Consider the following 22,735-nt stretch of genomic DNA (forward strand, 5'->3'; position numbering starts at 1 on the left):
CGAAGAATAGACTCGGCGAGTAGCATGAAGATTGCCCTTAACCACTTAGCGAGTGGTCTTGCCGATTTAAGGGTTGACTCAGTGAGTCAGGGAGAGTTAGAGAAGGTTGACAGGTGGACTGAGTCGAGCTGGAACTCGCCGAGTTGAGTCGTGGTGGCCCCGCGATTCATGCCAGGTGGGACTCGTCGAGTTGGGGGTGTACTCGACGTGTCAGGAGGGGATCCTAGAGAGTCAGTGAACACGTATAGACTCGCCGAGTCGCTATAGTGCACTCGTCGAGTCTGGTCAAAGTTGACCGTTGACTGTTGACCAGAGTTGACCAGTGTTGACTTGATAGGGTTAGTCAACCTTAGTGGTAAAAGTGTTAATTAGAGATATATGATGTTATAGGAGGATTATAGCTCGGAGGATCGAGCACGAGTGATTTCCGGGATTCGCGAGTTATCGAGATATACGAGGTGAGTCTTCTCACTATACTTTACCTTGAGTAGGTAATTAGAGTTATGTGACAGAGTATGTGTATGCTATATGTATGTTATGTGTTGTACTGCATTATGTCTATGTGATTTATGCTGTGCATGCTTATAGAGTTGTAACCGGAAGGTTCCCAGAGTTAGAACCAGTGGGTTCACAGAGTAGGGTCTACGGATCCACAAAGTTATAGCCTCGAGTGGCTAATATGTGTTATGTGTGGTATTTTGGGGAACTCACTAAGCTTTGTGCTTACAGTGTTAGTGTTGTTGTTTCAGGTACTAGTGATGACCGTGGGAAGACGCCGGCTTGATCTGTACACACGCATGGGATTTTTATAATATGTGATCTTGGGATTTTGTATGACATGGATTGGAGTTTTAAACTTGATGTTTTATGAAAATTTAAATGAAAATGTTTTTATATTATGCGAAAAATTATTTTGAAATTCACGGTGTTACAACATAGGTTCTAAGGACGGGCGTTGTTCAGGTGGTGGTTTAAGTAGTTTAAGGAGGCATGAATGGTGATAGAGAAAAGGTTGATCGAAACAACGATGTTAGCTCCGACAAAAATAGATGAGGGCACATCACCAACTCTAGAAAATCGCATGGGGTTTGACCTTTCTTTGTCCAACCTGTAAAATTACATCTACAGGGACTCCATGGACAAGAAACACATAATCGTTTATGCAACCCCAAAAGTTGATTAACAAAAAACCCACCGCAACTTCAATGGCTTCAACGTATTCGTCTTCTACACCCAAAAATCAACGAGAACAGAAAACCAGAGGGAGGAGGAGAATGAGAGAAGTATAATGGAGAGGTTGAAGGTAAGGGTGATTAGGTGAGAAAATGCCCACAATTATTAACTTTTATGAATAAATTAATAGATATAAATATAAAAAATAAAAATAGAAAAATAGTAATGGTAAATTTGTCTTTTGATATTGATTAGGGACCATACTCAAAACAAAATAAAACTAGAGGGTTGATCCGAATTAAAAAAAATTGTTAGGAACCAAACGCAGACAACCTCAAACCATAGGGACCATCTTGTAATTTACCCAAATGTTTTTTACGAAACAATGACGTGTGCACGCATGGAATCAAGAACCAACACCGTCAACAAATAGGAAATTGCATAGATAGAAAATCCAAGAAATTTCCCCTTCTGGGCGGGCCATCTGTATCTTTCTCGCACTTATACCGATTACTTCCTCGCTGAACGCTCGGATTAACCTCAAATACAATTTAATTCGAGAAAGGTAACAGAAGTATAGGATAATCTGATCCTTGATTCGAAGAGGAGGAGAAAGATGGGCCTAAAACGCCTTCTTGTTGAGGTCTGTCTTAAATTATTCAGTTTTCCATTCCAGGAATTATTCTTTGCGTATTCTCTGTTTAAATCATGTCGGATATGTATATTGAGAATAACGTTTTCATTATCAGTTCGCTATTGCTTATATTATGCTAGAAAAAACCGGAAGCCCTAAATTTATTTAGCTTCTAGGGTTTTTGGATAACTCCCTATTCTAATTGCCTGTAGTTTGGTTAGTAATTAAACCATGATGAACTTTCATGGGAATTTGTTAGTGTATGGTGATTTGTGGCTGTTTTTGAAGCCGGGTTTGATAAATATTGGCTGGAAAGAAAATGCTTTTGATCAAAGATGGTGAGAGAACGCTTGGTTAATTTGATAAGTTGTTGAATGGAAATAGACAAATAGTCATTTGAATGGGATGGGTCTTAATGACATTTTTTGTGATCCCATAATAGGTCAAAAGCACTAACTGATGGATGAAAATACTTCCTCTAGATCAACAAGAACAAAGGGAATGCCAAGCTATCATGCCTAGGATACATAGAGTAATAGCATCCCGTTGTGCTATTAATAATGGTTAAGGGTTGATGCTAATTTGTATTACAACCAATTTGATCTAATGTTTTAGAACAAGAAGCATCTGATTAATTATATTGTTTATACAAGTCATGGAGTGATATAAGGTACATCAAATGATCTGTATATGGTGTCCTCCTTGCTTATTGTTATTTGTTATTTGAAACATACAAGCTAAAGTTGTAATGGTGAAGTATAAACTCTGTGTACATTTCTGCTTTCTTGAGGTTTAATCCAAACTTTGTGCTATTATTTTTGGTGTTACCAAATAAGTCATATTTTCATACGTTGGTCTCTTATTAATCACCTTATTCTGTGCTTAATTACTTATATAGGTCTCAAAGCACCGAACAAAGCTGGGGCTTACACAAAGTTTGTATACTAGATCCTATATCACTTCACAGAAGACCAAATTTGATGCAGGTAATATAAAACCTGAGTGCATGATTATGCCTAATGTTAGTTTTATATTTCCGTTTTGTCTACAAGTCAATTAAGCTTCCACAACTTGATGTTACAAATTCTTTTAGGGCTAAATGCAAGAAGTAGCATCCTACTTTCATTCTCTCTATTACAGCATTATACTTTGAAAAATCTACCCTATATTGTGTGTAGATTATTTCAACCTACAATGCTGTAATTGGAAGAAATAAAAGTAGGATGCTATAATAAACAAATGAATGAAAGTAGATTAACATCTGAGCTTTGTTTGACAATTACTTATGTATCTGTAGCATACAAGCTTCCAATTGGTCAAAGAAGGTTCCAATCAGGTTACATGGGAAGTTTTTCACGAAGACTGCGTGAACCTGATGTAGATGTATCAAGCAATGCAGCTTATCTTAGGGAACTTAGTTATCGAAATGATTATGAGGCAGTGATAAGAGTTTTTGAAAGTCAACCTTCTATGCACACTAGTCCTTCAGCATTTAAAGAATATGTGAAGGCCCTGGTCAAAGTTGATAGATTAGATGAAAGTGAGCTGCTCAAGACATTGCAAAGAGGTCAGTCAACATGACTACTTTCATTTATAAGCTCTAAGCCTTTTAATCGTGTTATAAGCTCTAACATTTGAATATGTGAAGTCCATTCAATTCCATTGTAGAAAACAATATGGCACAAACTCAGAGTAGATAATATTTGAATATTGATTTCCCATTGCAGGAATGGCGAGCAACGAAGAGAGTATTGGTGGGGTTTCGGCTTTCAAGAATGTGGGGAAATCAACAAAAGATGGGGTATTGGGAACTGCTGCTGCTCCTCTTCATATGGTGGCTAATGAAGGAGGAAACTTTAAAGAACAATTATGGCGCACAGTTCGTGCTCTAGGCATGGGCTTTTTACTCATTTCGGGTATCGGAGCCCTCATAGAGGATAGAGGAATCACTAAAGGTCTTAATTTTTTTTTTTTTTTTTTTTTGTATCTATCTTTTCCCTTAAAATTTTCATTTCAAATTGTCTAGGTTAAGACTCATTTTTTAGTAGATTTTTGTGAAAAAGAAATAACAGCTTAATATCTTGTTATTGTGTAGGATTGGGTCTACATGACGAGGTGCAGCCGAGTATGGAATCTAGCACAAAATTTAGTGACGTTAAGGGAGTAGACGAGGCAAAAGCTGAGCTTGAAGAAATTGTTTACTATCTTCGCGACCCTAAGGTACTAATTACACTTCTAACCCTATAAAAATCTTTCTTTTTCAATGGCTCCACATTTGTATGGAAATTTCAGAGTACAAATGAAACTCTGAAACTAGGATATGCTATAAGATACAAATCACTGAAACTATGTTGTTATTATGTGTGTGTGTGTGTGTATAGCGTTTCACTCGCCTAGGTGGCAAGCTTCCGAAAGGTGTCCTACTCGTGGGTCCCCCGGGGACTGGAAAAACCATGTTAGCCCGGGCAATCGCGGGAGAAGCGGGTGTCCCATTTTTCTCATGCAGTGGAAGCGAGTTTGAAGAAATGTTTGTTGGTGTTGGGGCCCGCAGGGTTCGAGATCTTTTTACTGCAGCCAAAAAGCGGTCGCCCTGTATTATTTTTATAGATGAAATTGATGCCATTGGTGGAAGCAGGAATCCAAAAGATCAGCAGTATATGAAGATGACTTTGAATCAATTGCTGGTTGAATTGGATGGATTTAAACAAAACGAAGGGATTATTGTGATTGCTGCAACTAATTTCCCCCAGTCCTTGGATAAGGCCTTGGTCAGACCCGGCCGCTTTGATAGGCGGGTCGTGGTCCCCAATCCCGATGTCCAAGGCAGGCGCCAGATAATGGAATCTCACATGTCAAAGGTATTATTATTATTATTTTTTTTCATTGCTGGAGGAATAATTTTTATTTTTATTTTTGCATATCCTTGAATTCTTTTCTACAGATCTTAAAAGCAGAAGACGTGGATTTACACGTCATTGCCCGAGGCACCCCTGGATTCTCGGGTGCTGACCTGGCAAACCTAGTGAACGTGGCCGCTCTCAAGGCGGCAATGGACGGCGCCAAGTCGGTGACAATGGAGGACCTTGAATACGCAAAAGACAAAATCATGATGGGCACCGAACGCAAATCCGCCGTGATCTCCCCGGATGTCAGAAAACTAACCGCATATCATGAATCCGGTCACGCCCTCGTAGCAATCCACACCCCCGGGGCCCACCCCGTCCACAAAGCCACAATTGTCCCACGTGGCATGGCCCTCGGTATGGTTGCCCAACTGCCCGAAAAAGACGAAACAAGCGTTTCCCGCAAAGAAATGCTTGCCCGACTCGATGTCTGCATGGGCGGGCGGGTAGCTGAGGAGATCATTTTTGGAGAAAACGAGGTTACTTCTGGTGCTTCATCGGATCTTGAACAGGCGACTCATTTGGCTCGGGCTATGGTGACAAAATACGGAATGAGTAAAGAAATTGGAGTGGTGGCTCATGATTATGATGATAATGGGAAGAGTATGAGTACTGAAACGAGGCTGCTTATTGAGAAAGAAGTGAGGGAGTTATTGGAAAATGCGTATAATAATGCTAAAAACATTCTAACACGTTATAAAGACGAGCATCATGCCATTGCTGAGGCCTTGTTGGAGCACGAAACGTTATCGGGAAAACAACTTAAAGAAATGTTGGAACGGATGAAGTCGCCACCTCATCAACAGGAAGAGCGGTTTGAGTTAAAGACACCAAATGCTGCCACCAGTGCTGCTGCTGCGGCAGCGGCGGCTGCTGCCAGTGCTGCGTCGGCTGCCGCCAAGGCGAAAGGGATTGCTCCAGTGGGATCTTAGTATTCGATTTTTTTTTTTTTTATAATTTTTTTTCTGAACCGATGTGCATATTTATTAATTAATGGTCCAATTATCGTACCATGGTGATTTTGGACATAAAGGGAGGAAATAGAAGGCTGGATTTTGCCGGTTGGTGATAAATGTAGCATTAATATCAGAATTCTAAAATGGGCGTCTTTTCTGTTTAAGTTTTTCATACATTCATACAGTGGAGAAATAATGAAGTTTTGCTAGTTTCTTTCGTTTTCAGAGAAGTATGCGCGACTTGGACAAGTTTTTTAGGCTTATCTTTATTGATGGGATAATGGGTATATTTACAAGCGGTGTGTATCAAACCGTATAAACCGCACACACCGAACCACACCACACCATATAATGTGGTTGCGGTGCGGTTTGTACTTTTTCTAAACCATACTATGTAGTGCGGTTTATAATTATAAAACCACAGTTAAAACCTCACCGCATCGTCTTTTATATATATATATATATATATATATATATATATGTCACAATCTGAAATTTTGTGTCTTGTAATAACTATACTTAAGTGAAATGTTGAATCAAAAACTTGAAGAGCATGTGTGATACCTATTATTATGACATCAAAAACTTCAATCAAATACATTATACAAACACTACAAATAGTCATCAAACAATTGGAAACCCTAGAAGTTCTTGTTTAGGTCCATTTTGGACTAGGACTTCCTTATTGGACCCAAATGGACCAATAAGCTTCCAATTTGACTATCATGGGCTTAGAACCCTAATTGGGCTCTAATTGAACCCACATTTATTTATTTCAAAATTTTGGGCCATATTGGGCCTAGAATGAAATAAATTACAAGCTTTGATCCATGATTTAACCTAATCTAGCTTAATAAAGCATAAAAATCACAATTTTATTTTATAAGGCCAATGAACACCCTAACTAACTCTAATTTTGGGCTTAAGGGAAAAAGGCCAAATTTTTCCTTTCTTCTTCAAAATTTTCGGCCCAAGGCCCAAATCCAAGAAGAGATGGAGAAGTGTTGACTTTGGATGCCACCTCATTTTTATTCATTGGATATCCATGCATGGAACTCATACTTCCAAGCACCTATCTCATCAAGGACCACTTCTCTTCTCTCCTCTCTCTCACTTTCGGCCGAAACACACACACACACATACACAAATATCTCTCAAACTCTCTCAAGAACACTCAAGAACACATCCTCCCTCTCCACTCAAAAATCTCGAAATTTAGGAAGCTTTCAAGAGGATTTTTCAAGTTAATCATCATCCTAGGTAAGTTTTTACTTATATCCATGGTTTAGCTTCTTGATTTCTTCAAAATCTCCTCTTAACCCTTTCCATTTCGTGAATCATGCATCTTAGAGCCATCTAGGTTGTAAAGCTCCTCAAGAAACTTGCTAGGGCCAAAAACCTCTTCACATCTCTACCAAAAACCGAAAGCTTCAAACAAGGTGAGCTTCATACTCCCAATTTTCTGTTTTATAAGTTTTATGGGGGGGGGGGGGGGGGGATACAAGTGAAAGTGTAGATCTATATGTATTTTGTATGCTTTGTATGATTTCTATGCTTATATGTGTGATTTTGTGTGTTTATGATGTTTATCTAGTCATAAACTCTTAAAAATCGAGATGTATTGTATGTTAAATGATACTAGCATATACTAGATTATTACATACAAAGTATCCTAAGAAACATTGCTAAATACCTCCATAACATCTTCTTTTGGCTAAAAACTCATTTTTTTTGACATAAAATGCTAAAAAATAAAGTTAAAGGGCCCAAATTGACAAATTGCGAATTCTGATGGATGAGAAGTGTCAAAACAGTTTCAATATAGTGTTTTCTGGAAATATAAACTTTTGGAGGATTACAAATATGAATTTCAAGCTTAATGGTCTAAAAATGACAATTTTGGCCCAATAGGGCCCAATATGCGAAATTTTCTGTTTTTGAAGGGCTGAAACTGTGTTTTCTGTAAAACAGTGGACTAATAGTGTTCCAAGTCCTTTTCTAAGGTTTAAAATGCTTTCGAAAATTTAAAAGGACCAAAGTTGCAAAAATTTTCCAATTTGGGCCAAAAACGTAAAAATTGCGAAAAAGAAGGGTTACAACCGAGAAAACTGAATTTTTAGGGACTAAAACAGTTTTCAACTAAGAATATGCTGAGAAATGTCAATTGCAATAAGTTTTGGTGCTAAAATGACAAGAAAAGTGGTTTAAGGACTAAACCGGAAAGTTATTTATTCCAAGGGGTGAAAAAGTAAAATTTCCAAACCAAGAGGGGCTGTAAACAGAAAAATTTCATTGATGACTCAATACATTCATTGTGAACAAATAATGGAACTACAACTTTCAACGAATTGCAATCCACAACAACACCAAAAGTCGCTACATAGCGAATTGATTCGGTCTCGAATCAATAACAACTCGAGCTACTAACACGACGATAACTCGAATCATACAAGTAACGTTTGAGAATTCAATACACGCGTGAGAGTGCACAGACGTCTACGCACCATCTTTGGGCCCCAAAGTGTAAAATCTTGTTTGTTGGGCCTAGCTAGCCCAATGACCTGATCTTAAGGCCCGAAGACTTCTACCTTACGAGTTGTTGGATCTTACATGATCTAACACAGCGTAAAAGGACTTTCAATGGCATTTATACTATTGGTCCCCAAGGGTCCTATGGTATTGCTAGTAAAGTCGGTATTTCATGCGAGGCGGGTCAAGGACCCCTCGTACCTTTTTTTTATCCCCAACCGGTTAATGGAGTCATCGGGGTCTTCGTGCCCTTTTTCTCTTCGGATGTGGGACTACAAGAAGTCAGGGCGGTCGGATAACGTGATTAGTACGGACGACGCCTACGGGATCGTTAGTATAGTTATAAACAGGTCGTTTGTGTAACGCGTGTTTATAGCAATTAATCATGCGCAAAAATAATCCGACGTCGCCTGGAATTACTGACTTCACGCGCTGCAATGGTTTTATGTTTACTTCATGGAATTCAAAGAATTAGGAAAACATCGGGTTTTCCTAGGGTTTTTCAATACACACGATTTTCAAAACGTACACAATTTTGATGAACAATTTTCTTACAACTATAGAAACAAACAAGCATACCTATGGATCTTCACAAACTTTTTCAGAAACTCTTTTCAGAAAATATCGGATTTTCTGGTGGTTTTCAAAATGATACAAAACGTTGCTTTTCAAATACCGCTTATGAACTCACCAACATTTCATATGTTGACGTTTTTCAAAATACTTGTATTCTCAGGTAACAAGTGAACCAAAGGAAATATGTACTCAGTGCTGGATTGCAGTTGTTTATCTATGAACCGAACAATTTATTTTTGGGAATGTAATATTAAAACAATGTACTCAGTGTAAACTTTACCGGTTGTACTATATTAATGCATGGTGACGAATGTTGTTATGTTTCATATATATTCAATGTTATGGTATTCAATTAAGTCACGACAGCCCTCGGACGTTTCCGCCGTCTGGTTCGGGGGTGTGACAGGTTGGTATCAGAGCTTTGTTTATAGTGAACTAGCATGTCGAGCCACACATTGATATGCAACTATAAACCAAAAAGAGGGACTAACATAACTCTGAACAAAACAAATAAATAAAACACCCTTGCTTGCAGTAGGAATAGGAACATAACGTCGAACCAAACAAAAAAATAATAATACTAGTATCTCGGTTAAATTCAGGACTGTTCTTAGGGGTACCAAGGAGTGGATGTAGCCTGATCAACTACATCCTCCCCAAAGTACAACTAACACACGTTTTGATGAGATCGGGATAGCTAGGGAACCTAAAACTATACCCCTTATCACCAAAAAGAGAACGTCTGTTTAGTCTGCAATAGTGGAAGAGGCATAGGATAATATTAGTGAACTTTTACGTGTTTTGCTATGTGTTGCGAATCTATGATTGTATGCTAAATGATAGAAGTACTTAAGTTCGTGCCATACACCTAGTCAGTAGGACCACAACCTCACAGAAACCACGTACTCCTAACATCTTTCCGTTTCGTGACAAGAAGATGCCTCTCTGACCTACTCGCGGAAACCCAGGACCAACTCCACCCGAGGTTGACTCCACTGCATTCCAGGCAGCCGTGTCTGCTGCGGTCACCGCAGCTATGGCACAACTCCATCAGGGGAATAATGGAGGAGGAAACGGACAAGGGGCAGGAAGTTCGAACAACGGGATGAACCAAGGATCTACCAAAACATGTACCTACAAGGACTTCAAAAACGCTAAACCACGAACTTTCAATGACACTGGAGGGGTGATCACTCTGAAGCGATGGATTGAAAAGGTGGAATCGGTATTCGAGATATGCGATTGCCCTGAACAAATGAAGGTGAAGTTCGCGGCCTGCACTTTTGTGGACCAAGCACTTACTTGGTGGAACGGACACGTGGACGCCATGACGCTCCCTGTAGCCAACTCTATACCATGGGCAGAAATGAAAGAGATGTTAATGGCTGAGTACTGCCCACGAGGCGAAATACAGAAGATGGAGCAAGAGCTATGGAACCTCACTGTGCAGAATGTGAATATCGATGCCTACATATCGAGATTTAGTGAACTATCCCTGCTGTGCCCGGGTATGATCACATCGGAAGGAAAGAAGATTGAGCGCTTCATTTGGGGACTAACATCACCCATTCAAGGGAATGTGATAGCTGCGAACCCTGAAACATTTGACAGTGCGAAGAGATTGGCGAAGAGGCTGTATGATCATAACAACAAGAAGGGCGAGAAGCCAGTGGAGGTTGAGAAGAAAAAGGAGGGTGATGGCAAGAAAGGGAATAACAACGAGAGGAAGGGACGTCAGGGCCCCGAGACCTCTAAAAAGCAGCAGACAGTGGCGGTTAACGCTGTCACCGCACCGGTTCCAGCCACACCACATGCTCCAGCCTCAGCTGCTTCAAATGCTTCAAGACCCTATTCTGGTAATCTTCCCAAATGTAATAAGTGCGGTCTCCATCATCACGGCGAATGCAGGGAATTCCATTGCACCAGTTGCAACCGAAGGGGACACACTGCAAGATACTGCAGGACTTACCCTCCCCAGAACCAAAATCAGGGAAACAACCACAACAACCATCGCAACAACAACAACACAAATGCCGGCGACAATAATGCAGGGCCTAGCCACACCTGCTATGGGTGTGGAAGGACTGGGCATTTCCGCCGAGACTGCCCTAACAACAACAATTCAGGAAACAGAGGAACAGGAAGGATGCTGACCATGGGTCAGGGAGAGGCGATTCAGGACCCCTCAGTTGTAACCGGTACGGTTCCCCTAAACCACACTTATGCATGCATCTTGTTTGATACCGGAGCGGAGCGAAGTTTCGTAAGCGATAAGTTTAAACATTTATTAAAACAACAACCCCAAAAGCTAAATGAAACCTATACGGTAGAAATGGCCAATGGGAAAACCGAATCCACTGGGGAAATCTACATCGGATGTACCCTAACCCTTAACCAACACGTCTTTCGAATAGACCTAATGCCAGTGTCAGTTAGGGGTTTCGATGTGATCATCGGCATGGACTGGTTAAGCCCCCGCCATGCTGAAATTATGTGCCACGAGAAGGCCATTCGTCTTCGTCTCCCAAATCACGAAACCCTGATAATTTATGGAGACAAACCCAGCATGAATCTTCGCCTCATCTCGTGCATCAAGGCACAAAAACATCTACGAAAGAACAACTTGGCGTTCTTGGCTCACATAGTGGATAAGACCAAGGAAGAAACTAACATCCAAGATATTCCGGTAGCGTGTGAATTTCCAGACGTATTTCCTGAAGATCTTCCAGGAGTACCCCCAGGGAGACAGGTTGAGTTCAGAATCGACCTCGTTCTAGGAGCAACTCCTCTTGCTAAATCACCCTATCGGCTGGCTCCTACTGAGATGCAGGAATTGTCCAGCCAACTCAGTGAACTTCTGGACAAGGGATTTATCCGACCTAGTTACTCGCCATGGGGAGCTCCAATACTCTTTGTCAAAAAGAAGGACGGATCTTTTAGGATGTGCATCGATTACAGAGAGTTAAATAAACTCACTGTCAAGAATCGCTACCCACTTCCGCGAATCGATGATCTATTTGACCAGCTCCAAGGAGCTAGTTATTTTTCTAAAATAGATCTACGGTCCGGATACCACCAACTCAAAGTCCGGGAAGAGGATATTCCAAAAACCGCTTTCCGAACTCGTTACGGACATTATGAATTTGTCGTAATGCCCTTCGGTCTAACAAATGCCCCTGCTGCATTTATGGATCTGATGAACCGGATCTGTCGACCATTCCTAGACAACTTTGTCATTGTTTTCATTGATGACATTCTCGTCTATTCCCGAAGCGAAGAAGAGCATGGCCAACATCTCCGACAAATCCTAGAAACGCTGCGATCAGAGAAGCTATACGCAAAACTCTCCAAGTGTGAGTTTTGGCTCCGGAGTGTGAACTTCCTAGGTCACGTAGTTAGCCAAGAAGGAATTCATGTGGATCCCTCTAAGGTCAAAGCAGTGGAAGGATGGGCAACACCGACCACACCCACTGAAATTCGTCAATTCTTGGGCTTAGCAGGCTACTATAGGAGATTCATTCAAAACTTCTCTAAGATCGCCAAGCCACTTACCTCGCTTACGCAAAAGGGCGTACCATTCAAATAGACAGACAAACAAGAGGTTGCGTTTCGAACCTTGAAGCAAGCTCTCTGTAGCGCTCCCATACTATCTCTACCGGAAGGAACAGAAGATTTTGTAGTCTACTGCGACGCGTCGAATCAGGGCTTAGGTTGCGTTCTCATGCAAAGTGGAAGAGTGATAGCCTACGCATCCCGCCAATTAAAGACGCACGAAGTAAACTATACGACCCATGACCTAGAGTTGGGAGCTGTAGTCTTTGCCCTAAAGATTTGGAGGCATTACCTTTATGGTACGAAGTGCACCGTCTTCACGGATCACAAGAGTCTCCAACACATCTTGAACCAAAAGGAGCTGAACATGAGGCAACGAAGATGGGTTGAATTGCTAAACGATTATGAGTGTGAGATCAAGTACCACCCAGGCAAGGCCAACGTGGTAGCTGACGCATTAAGTCGGAAGGAGTACTCTAATCGTCGTGCGAAAACTCTCTCAATAACCATTCAATCTCACCTGGCCACTCAAATTGCAGTGGTCCAGTCAGAGGCCATGAAGGCGGAAAATAAAGCAAGTGAAGCACTGCGCGGTATGGAAAAGAACCTAGAGGAAAAGGAGAATGGAGTATACTACTTCATGAACCGTATTTGGGTCCCTAAACTTGGAGGGTTTAGAGATGTGGTTATGAAGGAAGCCCACCAGACACGATACTCCATTCATCCCGGTTCAGACAAGATGTACTTAGATATTAAACAACACTATTGGTGGCCTAACATGAAGGCGGAAATTGCAACCTATGTCAGTAAGTGCCTCAAGAGGATTTTTCAAGTTAATCATCATCCTAGGTAAGTTTTTACTTATATCCATGGTTTAGCTTCTTGATTTCTTCAAAATCTCCTCTTAACCCTTTCCATTTCGTGAATCATGCATCTTAGAGCCATCTAGGTTGTAAAGCTCCTCAAGAAACTTGCTAGGGCCAAAAACCTCTTCACATCTCTACCAAAAACCGAAAGCTTCAAACAAGGTGAGCTTCATACTCCCAATTTTCTGTTTTATAAGTTTTATGGGGGGGGGGGGAATACAAGTGAAAGTGTAGATCTATATGTATTTTGTATGCTTTGTATGATTTCTATGCTTATATGTGTGATTTTGTGTGTTTATGATGTTTATCTAGTCATAAACTCTTAAAAATCGAGATGTATTGTATGTTAAATGATACTAGCATATACTAGATTATTACATACAAAGTATCCTAAGAAACATTGCTAAATACCTCCATAACATCTTCTTTTGGCTAAAAACTCATTTTTTTTTGACATAAAATGCTAAAAAATAAAGTTAAAGGGCCCAAATTGACAAATTGCGAATTCTGATGGATGAGAAGTGTCAAAACAGTTTCAATATAGTGTTTTCTGGAAATATAAACTTTTGGAGGATTACAAATATGAATTTCAAGCTTAATGGTCTAAAAATGACAATTTTGGCCCAATAGGGCCCAATATGCGAAATTTTCTGTTTTTGAAGGGCTGAAACTGTGTTTTCTGTAAAACAGTGGACTAATAGTGTTCCAAGTCCTTTTCTAAGGTTTAAAATGCTTTCGAAAATTTAAAAGGACCAAAGTTGCAAAAATTTTCCAATTTGGGCCAAAAACGTAAAAATTGCGAAAAAGAAGGGTTACAACCGAGAAAACTGAATTTTTAGGGACTAAAACAGTTTTCAACTAAGAATATGCTGAGAAATGTCAATTGCAATAAGTTTTGGTGCTAAAATGACAAGAAAAGTGGTTTAAGGACTAAACCGGAAAGTTATTTATTCCAAGGGGTGAAAAAGTAAAATTTCCAAACCAAGAGGGGCTGTAAACAGAAAAATTTCATTGATGACTCAATACATTCATTGTGAACAAATAATGGAACTACAACTTTCAACGAATTGCAATCCACAACAACACCAAAAGTCGCTACATAGCGAATTGATTCGGTCTCGAATCAATAACAACTCGAGCTACTAACACGACGATAACTCGAATCATACAAGTAACGTTTGAGAATTCAATACACGCGTGAGAGTGCACAGACGTCTACGCACCATCTTTGGGCCCCAAAGTGTAAAATCTTGTTTGTTGGGCCTAGCTAGCCCAATGACCTGATCTTAAGGCCCGAAGACTTCTACCTTACGAGTTGTTGGATCTTACATGATCTAACACAGCGTAAAAGGACTTTCAATGGCATTTATACTATTGGTCCCCAAGGGTCCTATGGTATTGCTAGTAAAGTCGGTATTTCATGCGAGGCGGGTCAAGGACCCCTCGTACCTTTTTTTTATCCCCAACCGGTTAATGGAGTCATCGGGGTCTTCGTGCCCTTTTTCTCTTCGGATGTGGGACTACAAGAAGTCAGGGCGGTCGGATAACGTGATTAGTACGGACGATGCCTACGGGATCGTTAGTATAGTTATAAACAGGTCGTTTGTGTAACGCGTGTTTATAGCAATTAATCATGCGCAAAAATAATCCGACGTCGCCTGGAATTACTGACTTCACGCGCTGCAATGGTTTTATGTTTACTTCATGGAATTCAAAGAATTAGGAAAACATCGGGTTTTCCTAGGGTTTTTCAATACACACGATTTTCAAAACGTACACAATTTTGATGAACAATTTTCTTACAACTATAGAAACAAACAAGCATACCTATGGATCTTCACAAACTTTTTCAGAAACTCTTTTCAGAAAATATCGGATTTTCTGGTGGTTTTCAAAATGATACAAAACGTTGCTTTTCAAATACCGCTTATGAACTCACCAACATTTCATATGTTGACGTTTTTCAAAATACTTGTATTCTCAGGTAACAAGTGAACCAAAGGAAATATGTACTCAGTGCTGGATTGCAGTTGTTTATCTATGAACCGAACAATTTATTTTTGGGAATGTAATATTAAAACAATGTACTCAGTGTAAACTTTACCGGTTGTACTATATTAATGCATGGTGACGAATGTTGTTATGTTTCATATATATTCAATGTTATGGTATTCAATTAAGTCACGACAGCCCTCGGACGTTTCCGCCGTCTGGTTCGGGGGTGTGACAATATATATATATATATATATATATATATATATATATATATATATATATATATATATATATATATATATATATATATATAGAGAGAGAGAGAGAGAGAGAGAGAGACTTGAATTGAGAAAAAAGGTTGAGAATAAGACGATTATTCTTAGCCAATAATTTAATTAGTATCTAAACATAAAGAGTTTTTGACACTGTAGCACATCAATGTTTGGTCAATTGATCCTTAATGTTAGTAACTACCGGCTAATTAAAGGAATGTGAGCAAATACTACCGGTTTAAGGGTCATCGCTGACGTGGATTCGCTTATGTGGACAAGCATTTGACCATGTCATCTGTAACGTGTAAACCTTCCTTAATTGAACCTTATATTGAACCATCGAGGATACATTGTTACCCCAAATTAGGTCAGTGCCTCCCTTCCAAAACTCTACACTCAATCGATATAACCAGAACAATGTCTGCCTCTTCCAGTCGATCAATCAAGCTCCCGCGTGTCGGAAACGTTCGTGATGATGATCCCTGTCCACCTTGCGACTGCAAGACGCAATAAGCGTGGAAAGGACTGCCTGGACTGACGATAATGTAGCTCGCAGGTTTTGGAACTGCAAAAACTCTTTGGTGAGTATTCATTTTGTTTACTAACACCATATTTGTTATTTTGAGCTGGAGATGTACACATTTTCATTAATTGCAACCCTAACCCTAACTCTGGTTTTCCCTTGTAATCAAGCAGCTGAAGGTCCAAAATGCAAGTTCTTTATGTGGAAAGACAAAGAAATGGAGGAGGGTTACTACAAAGAACAGCTTCGCAAGATGAGGTTTGAGCTGAAAAGGAAAGAAGAGTTTAGTGAAGTTTCAAAGGTTCAAAAGAAGTTGGTTAAGCTGCAGCAAGCTATGGAAGCAGATAAACAAGTGTTTGAGACACAGTTGATGGAGTTCACGAAGCAAAACAGAATGTTGAAGTGTGGGATCTTTGTTATGGTAATTGTAGTCATTGCCATGTGGTTGAAATGGACTTGAATTGTGATCAAATAGGTGTTTATGGTTGATGGTATATAATTCCAACCAGTTTTTTGGAAAGTGTATGGGTGGATGTTAAAAAGTTATTAGCTTTTTTTGGAAGGGTATGGGTGTATGGGTACATGGTCAAGGTTAGATCCTAGTTGTAATGTATAGTCAGGTTTTTGGTTGAATGCTTGTTTGATCAGTGTGTGTGTATGGGATGTTAGATGTAATGGGATGTAGATGTAATGGAATGTAGATGTAATGGGATGACAATACATGGGAACAATTGTAATAACTTTGTGTTGATTCAATAAATGATATGGAATATCCTAGTTAAGATATACCTTGCTGAATTTTATAATATGCATGTGCTCCTTTTATAAATTAAAGTGTGGGTACCACATTGTCGGCCATAAGGAACTCACTTTGTCCATTTAAAAGTGGATTGTCTTTAGAGTTCTGTGCAGGGGTATATATGGAAAAGTAAGGGTATATGGACCACTGACCACACGTGGTATATAAGGACATAATCAATCATAATTTTAAATTATCTATATATGCAAATATATTCCCTTCCCATGCAGTTTAACCAGACAAGTCCTTGCCATGCATGCAACTTCAAATTAACACAACAAAAAGCTCAAAATAACAATCAACTTAAGTAACACAAAATGCACATCACATAAACCAACATAGTTTCATACAAACTAGCATAGTTAATAGCAGTTTCATAAAAACAGCAACAATACACCAAAACACATCATTTAACACTACATACCATGTTCATATCACATAAACCAACACTTAAAGTTATTCTAGAGTAACGGGTTTAGCTTCTGAATTCCCAGGTGCATCATTTCCACCAACTTTCTTGCCCAGTTTCAACTTGATAATCCTTTCAGATTTCTTCCTCCTGATTTTCTTTAACAGGGTTGCAAGTGGTGTTTCTCTAGCCTCCTGTTCTTGCACATGAACCTGACTAGGTTCTCCATTAGCTGATGCATCAAACTCCAAAGGAGTGAGTTCTACCTCATCATAGTCTTGTTGCACATTCACCTCATTGACTGCTTCTACACCATCATTTACTGCTCCTCCATCATTGACTGCTTCTCCACCATCATTTACTGCTCCTCCATTATTGACTGCATTAGATTGATTACTTTCATCCTCATTGAGAGCTTCAGCTACACCCTGATTGACCAATATGAAACATTATTAGAAACTTAAAAAGAAATTGTAAAGATTAACCATTTAAATACTTATGTACATGTTTTGTTTTTCTTTTAGCTTTGGTTTTAGGAGGCCTTGTTAAAGTACAAGCTCTTTTGTTGTGTCCTTCAATCTTACAAAGACTACATTTTTGTTTTTTACCAGCCTTGGATACCTTCACCTGCTCCTTACCTTTGTTTTGTGTTTGGGTAGTTGTCTTTGATTTTTTACTTGACTGGTTTGGGGTTTCTATTGCATCCCTTTTCCTTTTAGTTGCAGGTCTCCCAGGCATAGCTCTACGAACAGGAGGTAAAGGTGGGGTGTAATCAGTTGCAGACCACAAATTACTTCCATTCATAGGTGCTAACCTAAACTTGTAAGCCTTCATATAAGTGATGCTACTAAAAATTTTGTCCACATATGACTCTACATCCCTATTCATAACACTAATAGCTGCAACAGAATGGACACAACCGATTCCATTAAGCTGCCATAGCCTGCATGAGCAAGTTCTTTCTTCAAGATCCACTTCATAAGCATCTGTAGTTCCTCTTACTTCAAACTGATTTAGTCCACTAGGTAAGACTTGGTAATGTCTTAGACCTTTCTTAATGTCATTCACTATTTCTCTAATTGTTGGACAAATTTGGTTGCCCCATCCTAGACCCTTGCATTTCTTCTTGAACACCCTCTCCATCATATACATCCTCAACTCCTCTAGCATGGTGATAAGCACTTGGGTCTAGCACTTCAAGCTCTTTCATGGCAACCTTAAAATCTACCTCTGTTGTTGCTTTACATGCCTTCCAGAAAATGCTTTCATATTGAGCACCACTATACCTTTTCCTAAGGTTTTGGCTAATATGCTTGGCACACTGCCTATGCTCTACATAAGGAAGGAGTTCTTTCACAGCCTCAATCAAACCCTGTTAACAAATTCTAAATATAGTGAATAAGGATGCAAATAGATAGGAAAATTAATTACAAACAACTAAATTACCTTGTGTTGATCAGATATTACATTGTATCCATAGCCCAAATTAAGTCCTAAGTCATCAATGAGTAAATCCAAAAACCACCTCCAATTTTCCTTATTCTCCACACATACTACTGCCCATGCAATAGGATAAATCCCATTGTTTGCATCCCTTCCAACAGCACATAATAACTCCCCTTTACAGATCCCTTTAAGGAAACAACCATCTAAACCTATTATCTTCCTGCATCCCTCCTTCCACCCCTTCTTCAATGCATCAAAGCAAACATAGAACTTACTAAAGTAGTTCTTCCCATTTGGCATATGATTTACATCAAGCTTCACAGTGCTACCTGGATTTGATCTCCTAATCTCTTCTGCATACGACCATAACTTTGCATAATGTTCAACTAGGGTGCCATCTATTAGTTGGAGTGCATATTTCTTAGCTCTCCTGCATTGACCAACACTAACATGAATGCCAAACTTCTGTGACACAGCTATTCTTAGCTTTCTAACACTCATCTTTTGTCTAAGTAAGAACTCTCTTGTATAATGACTCCCTATCCAAGCATAAGTGACCATGGACCCTAACTTGTAGTTCCTTGCACATTTGTGGACTGGCTTTAAAGACTTAATTTGGAAGCTTGCTTCATCACTCATCCAAGATGCCCACAACCTAAATGAGCACTTACCCTTGCAACACTTAACCAACAATCTTTTCCTATCATTTTTCTCAAAGCAAAGTTGGTACCCATTCGCAACAGCATAGTTGCATAACATCGATTTTAATTGAGATGGATCTTTGAACCTCATACCAAGTATTGGGATCTGCTTTTTCCATGGAACTAACTCATTAAAAATGGAATGTTGTTGAGTTACATTGGCATCCTCTTCATGCCCATCATGATCATTTATGTTGTTATCATTTCCCTCTTCATCTTCGCCACATGATCTATTTAGAAATTCATCACCCTTTGTCCTATTCATAGTGACTATGTCCTCATTAAAGTCCACATCCACATCTGTTAGGCTATCAATTTAGTCCTCATTCTCACCACCATCAATGCAAGAATCATCTCCATCCTCCTCTTCTATTTCAGAACCAAACCAATCTTCTATTCCTTGACCATCATGGTCTACATACATACAAATTTTACCATCTGTCCCATATGCATGAAAAATGAAACCACCATAGTCTTCATCATTAGCGATAGTAGTTATCCCAGATATTAAGGGCTTACCTGGTTCACAATAGTATAACTTCTTTATACTTTCTTGCATGAATCGTTCAAGAAATGTGATACATTCACCGTATGTCATTCCAGAAAAATCGTGATCATTGAAAGTGAAATTGATACCATGGTTATATGAGAAAGGATTTCTAAGAAAAACACCTTTGAAGTTCAGCTCCACTATAGGGTAGAACCAATCAGGGTTTGGCGTCGAGATAGACATCGTGGGTTGGTTGACTGCTCACTGACTTCGATCGGAGAAAACGACTTCGAACCCTAGGTTTAGTGCTTCATATTCACTGTAAGATGAGAAAAAGAAAGAACGAAGGATGAGTGTTCTAGCTAAATAAATGTGTTTATTTTGACCTCCAAATCCTACATGGATAAAATAAATGAATTATATTATGTAAACTTATTCCACGTAAGCAATATCACCGGTTGTTCCATTTACCGGGTGCATAAGGGGGTAATTAGCCGGTAGTTACTAACATTAAGGATCAATTGAGCACAAAAAAAACTTAAGTGACTAAATGTGCAAATTGACCAAACATTGATGTGCTACAGTGTCAAAAACCCAAACATAAAAGCCACGGTAGCAAACTTGTAAATGTGATATAATAATCTTCAATCACAGATATGTACATGTGGAAAATTAGATATTTATTCCGAATCAATTGTTCGTCATCCATATTTCTCCTCCAACTTTCAACAATCATCCAAATTTCTTCAATTAAACCCTCGATCAACGTCATCCATTGTTAATCAATGACCGATCTTCGTCAATAACATGTTTATCAACACCATTTAATAACAGACAACAAAAATTCGGTTTTGGTTCTTTCAATCAAACCTTTAATTCTGCTTGAATATGAGCATACTTTCAACATCTACGATTAATTATACTCTTAGCGTCACTGGATCAACATCATTGATAATGAACAACAAATCCACTTCATATCATTCATTCAACATCGATCATCAAACAAAACTTCGAAATTAAGGTTAGAAAAACATCAAATCATTTTTTTTTGAAAAATTTCATATAATTCTCTATTAATCTACTATTTTGTAAGATTTAAACAGTCAAAGTATCGTGTTTTTAACAGTTTTAAAAAGCTAACTTGTGTGCACTCCAACTGTTTGATGAAATGCATAAACTAAATTACCACGTTATATTTACATATGAATATGTTTTCACACCTGAATCAATATATGATAATTAAAACACAAAACAAATATGCAAGTTTGTATGCTATTCATATGTGAATAACATATAAAAATTCTATATATTTGTGAAAACACCTTATAATATTCATATGTGAATATACTGTGTGATATTCACATATAAATATACAATCTATTATTCATAAGTGAATATATATCATCTAATATTCACAAATGAATATACTATGTAATATTTACATGTGATATACCATGTAATACTATGTAATATTCACATATGAAAATACAATCTAATATTCATAAGTGAATATACCATATAATATTCACATGTGAATATACCATGTAATATCACATGTGAATATATAATATAAACAACATATATCATATAATATTCACATATGGTTATACCTTCATGTATAAATATACCATGTGATAATTAGAATGTGATAAATCGCTATTATGATGAACTAAAAATATATTTTTATTCACATATTTTATGTGTATTCACATGTTTGTTAGGAATGGTTATAACTCAATAGATGAATAACATTTCAATCAATGGTTGATTCATATCCCAATGGTTGACGATTGGTTGACGTAAATGAAAATATATCATTGAGGAAGACAATATATTTTTATATTCATGTGTAGATGTTATACAATGTAATATATTCTTCATTTTGATCGTGTTAAATTCAAATGTAAATGATATTATTAACCAATACAATGTTGTTTGTCTTAGTATAATGTAAAATTTACGTGTAAACTAATATTGTTACAATATATAAAAAACAATTCACAAACCAATTCTTATAGTGCATTATTTATTTATATATATAAAGGCTATACTCACAAATGAATAAATCAACATGTATAGTTTATTCACATAAATAAAAATAATAGATTCTAATGATGTTTTTAGTAGTGAGATTGAAGTTAGTAACATTATCAGTAGATATGTCGTAATGATTTCTAGCAGATCAGCATTCTCTTCAAATGAGAAACAATCGGCTCATACTTTACTTCATCCTTGGATAAAATCATAAAAAATGAAATCCAATCATTCAGATTCATACACGGAAGACTAGCAAGATTGAATTCTTCTTCAATGCGACTAGCTCCTCAGAATTCCTTAAATTTGACATTAGTGAAATGTTCAGTAGGAAACAAAGCATATACTTTCACAACGACCATCTTCTTTAAACTCCATATTTTGTATTGAGGTTGACCATGCTTGAGATAAAATGAGAAGAGCTTATTATTGACATTGTAGTCCGAGAGTGGAGTTTTCTTAATATGATCAAATCCTCGGAACAGGAAGGCTTTCAGGGTGAGAGGGAAGTCAAGTTGAGAGTCAACGGTATTGACAAGTTCAAATGATATCGAAGGCTCCAACCAGTGAACACTCGAATCATCAATAGCTTCCTTCTGCAGTCGCTCTAAGGTCCAAGGAGGGAACAGTGTCATCTGTGTTGCTATAGTAACTTTTGCAACTCTCTCTTCTGCTTCCTTTGCTTCTAATTCTTTGCTAAGAATCAGAAGATCATCAAGCACCTTGTCCGGATTCTTCCTTACCAAATTTTCACCCTCCAAAAGGACTTCTTCTTCTTCTCATTAATCAAATTTTCTTTCCCTTTAAATCCCGAAGCTTCATTAACCTTCAGATCTATTTTTTAGTTTTCCTCATGTGGTTCACCAGAAGGCTTCTT

At 38.4% G+C, this 22,735-nt stretch overlaps 1 protein-coding gene across 2 annotated transcripts; it reads left to right on the top strand.

Annotated features, from left to right (window-relative positions):
- The first annotated feature begins 1,601 nt into the window (after positions 1-1,601).
- On the top strand, positions 1,602-5,896 carry LOC145052890 (ATP-dependent zinc metalloprotease FTSH 4, mitochondrial-like). Of its 2 annotated transcripts, XM_079000808.1 has the most exons (8): positions 1,602-1,816; positions 2,250-2,477; positions 2,706-2,793; positions 3,105-3,374; positions 3,535-3,762; positions 3,903-4,027; positions 4,189-4,665; positions 4,749-5,896. In XM_079000808.1, the coding sequence occupies exons 4-8, from the start codon at positions 3,149-3,151 to the stop codon at positions 5,640-5,642; spliced, it is 1,950 nt and encodes a 649-aa protein (XP_078856934.1). In that variant the 5' UTR covers positions 1,602-1,816; positions 2,250-2,477; positions 2,706-2,793; positions 3,105-3,148; the 3' UTR covers positions 5,643-5,896. The 2 variants fall into 2 exon arrangements, with proteins under 2 accessions (XP_078856934.1, XP_078856933.1); XM_079000807.1 differs by lacking the exon at positions 2,250-2,477.
- The last annotated feature ends 16,839 nt before the right edge of the window (positions 5,897-22,735 follow it).

Source organism: Lactuca serriola, chromosome 5 (genome assembly GCF_051521515.1).
Source record: "Lactuca serriola cultivar US96UC23 chromosome 5, Lser_US96UC23_V15, whole genome shotgun sequence".
Taxonomy (NCBI): Eukaryota; Viridiplantae; Streptophyta; class Magnoliopsida; order Asterales; family Asteraceae; genus Lactuca; species Lactuca serriola.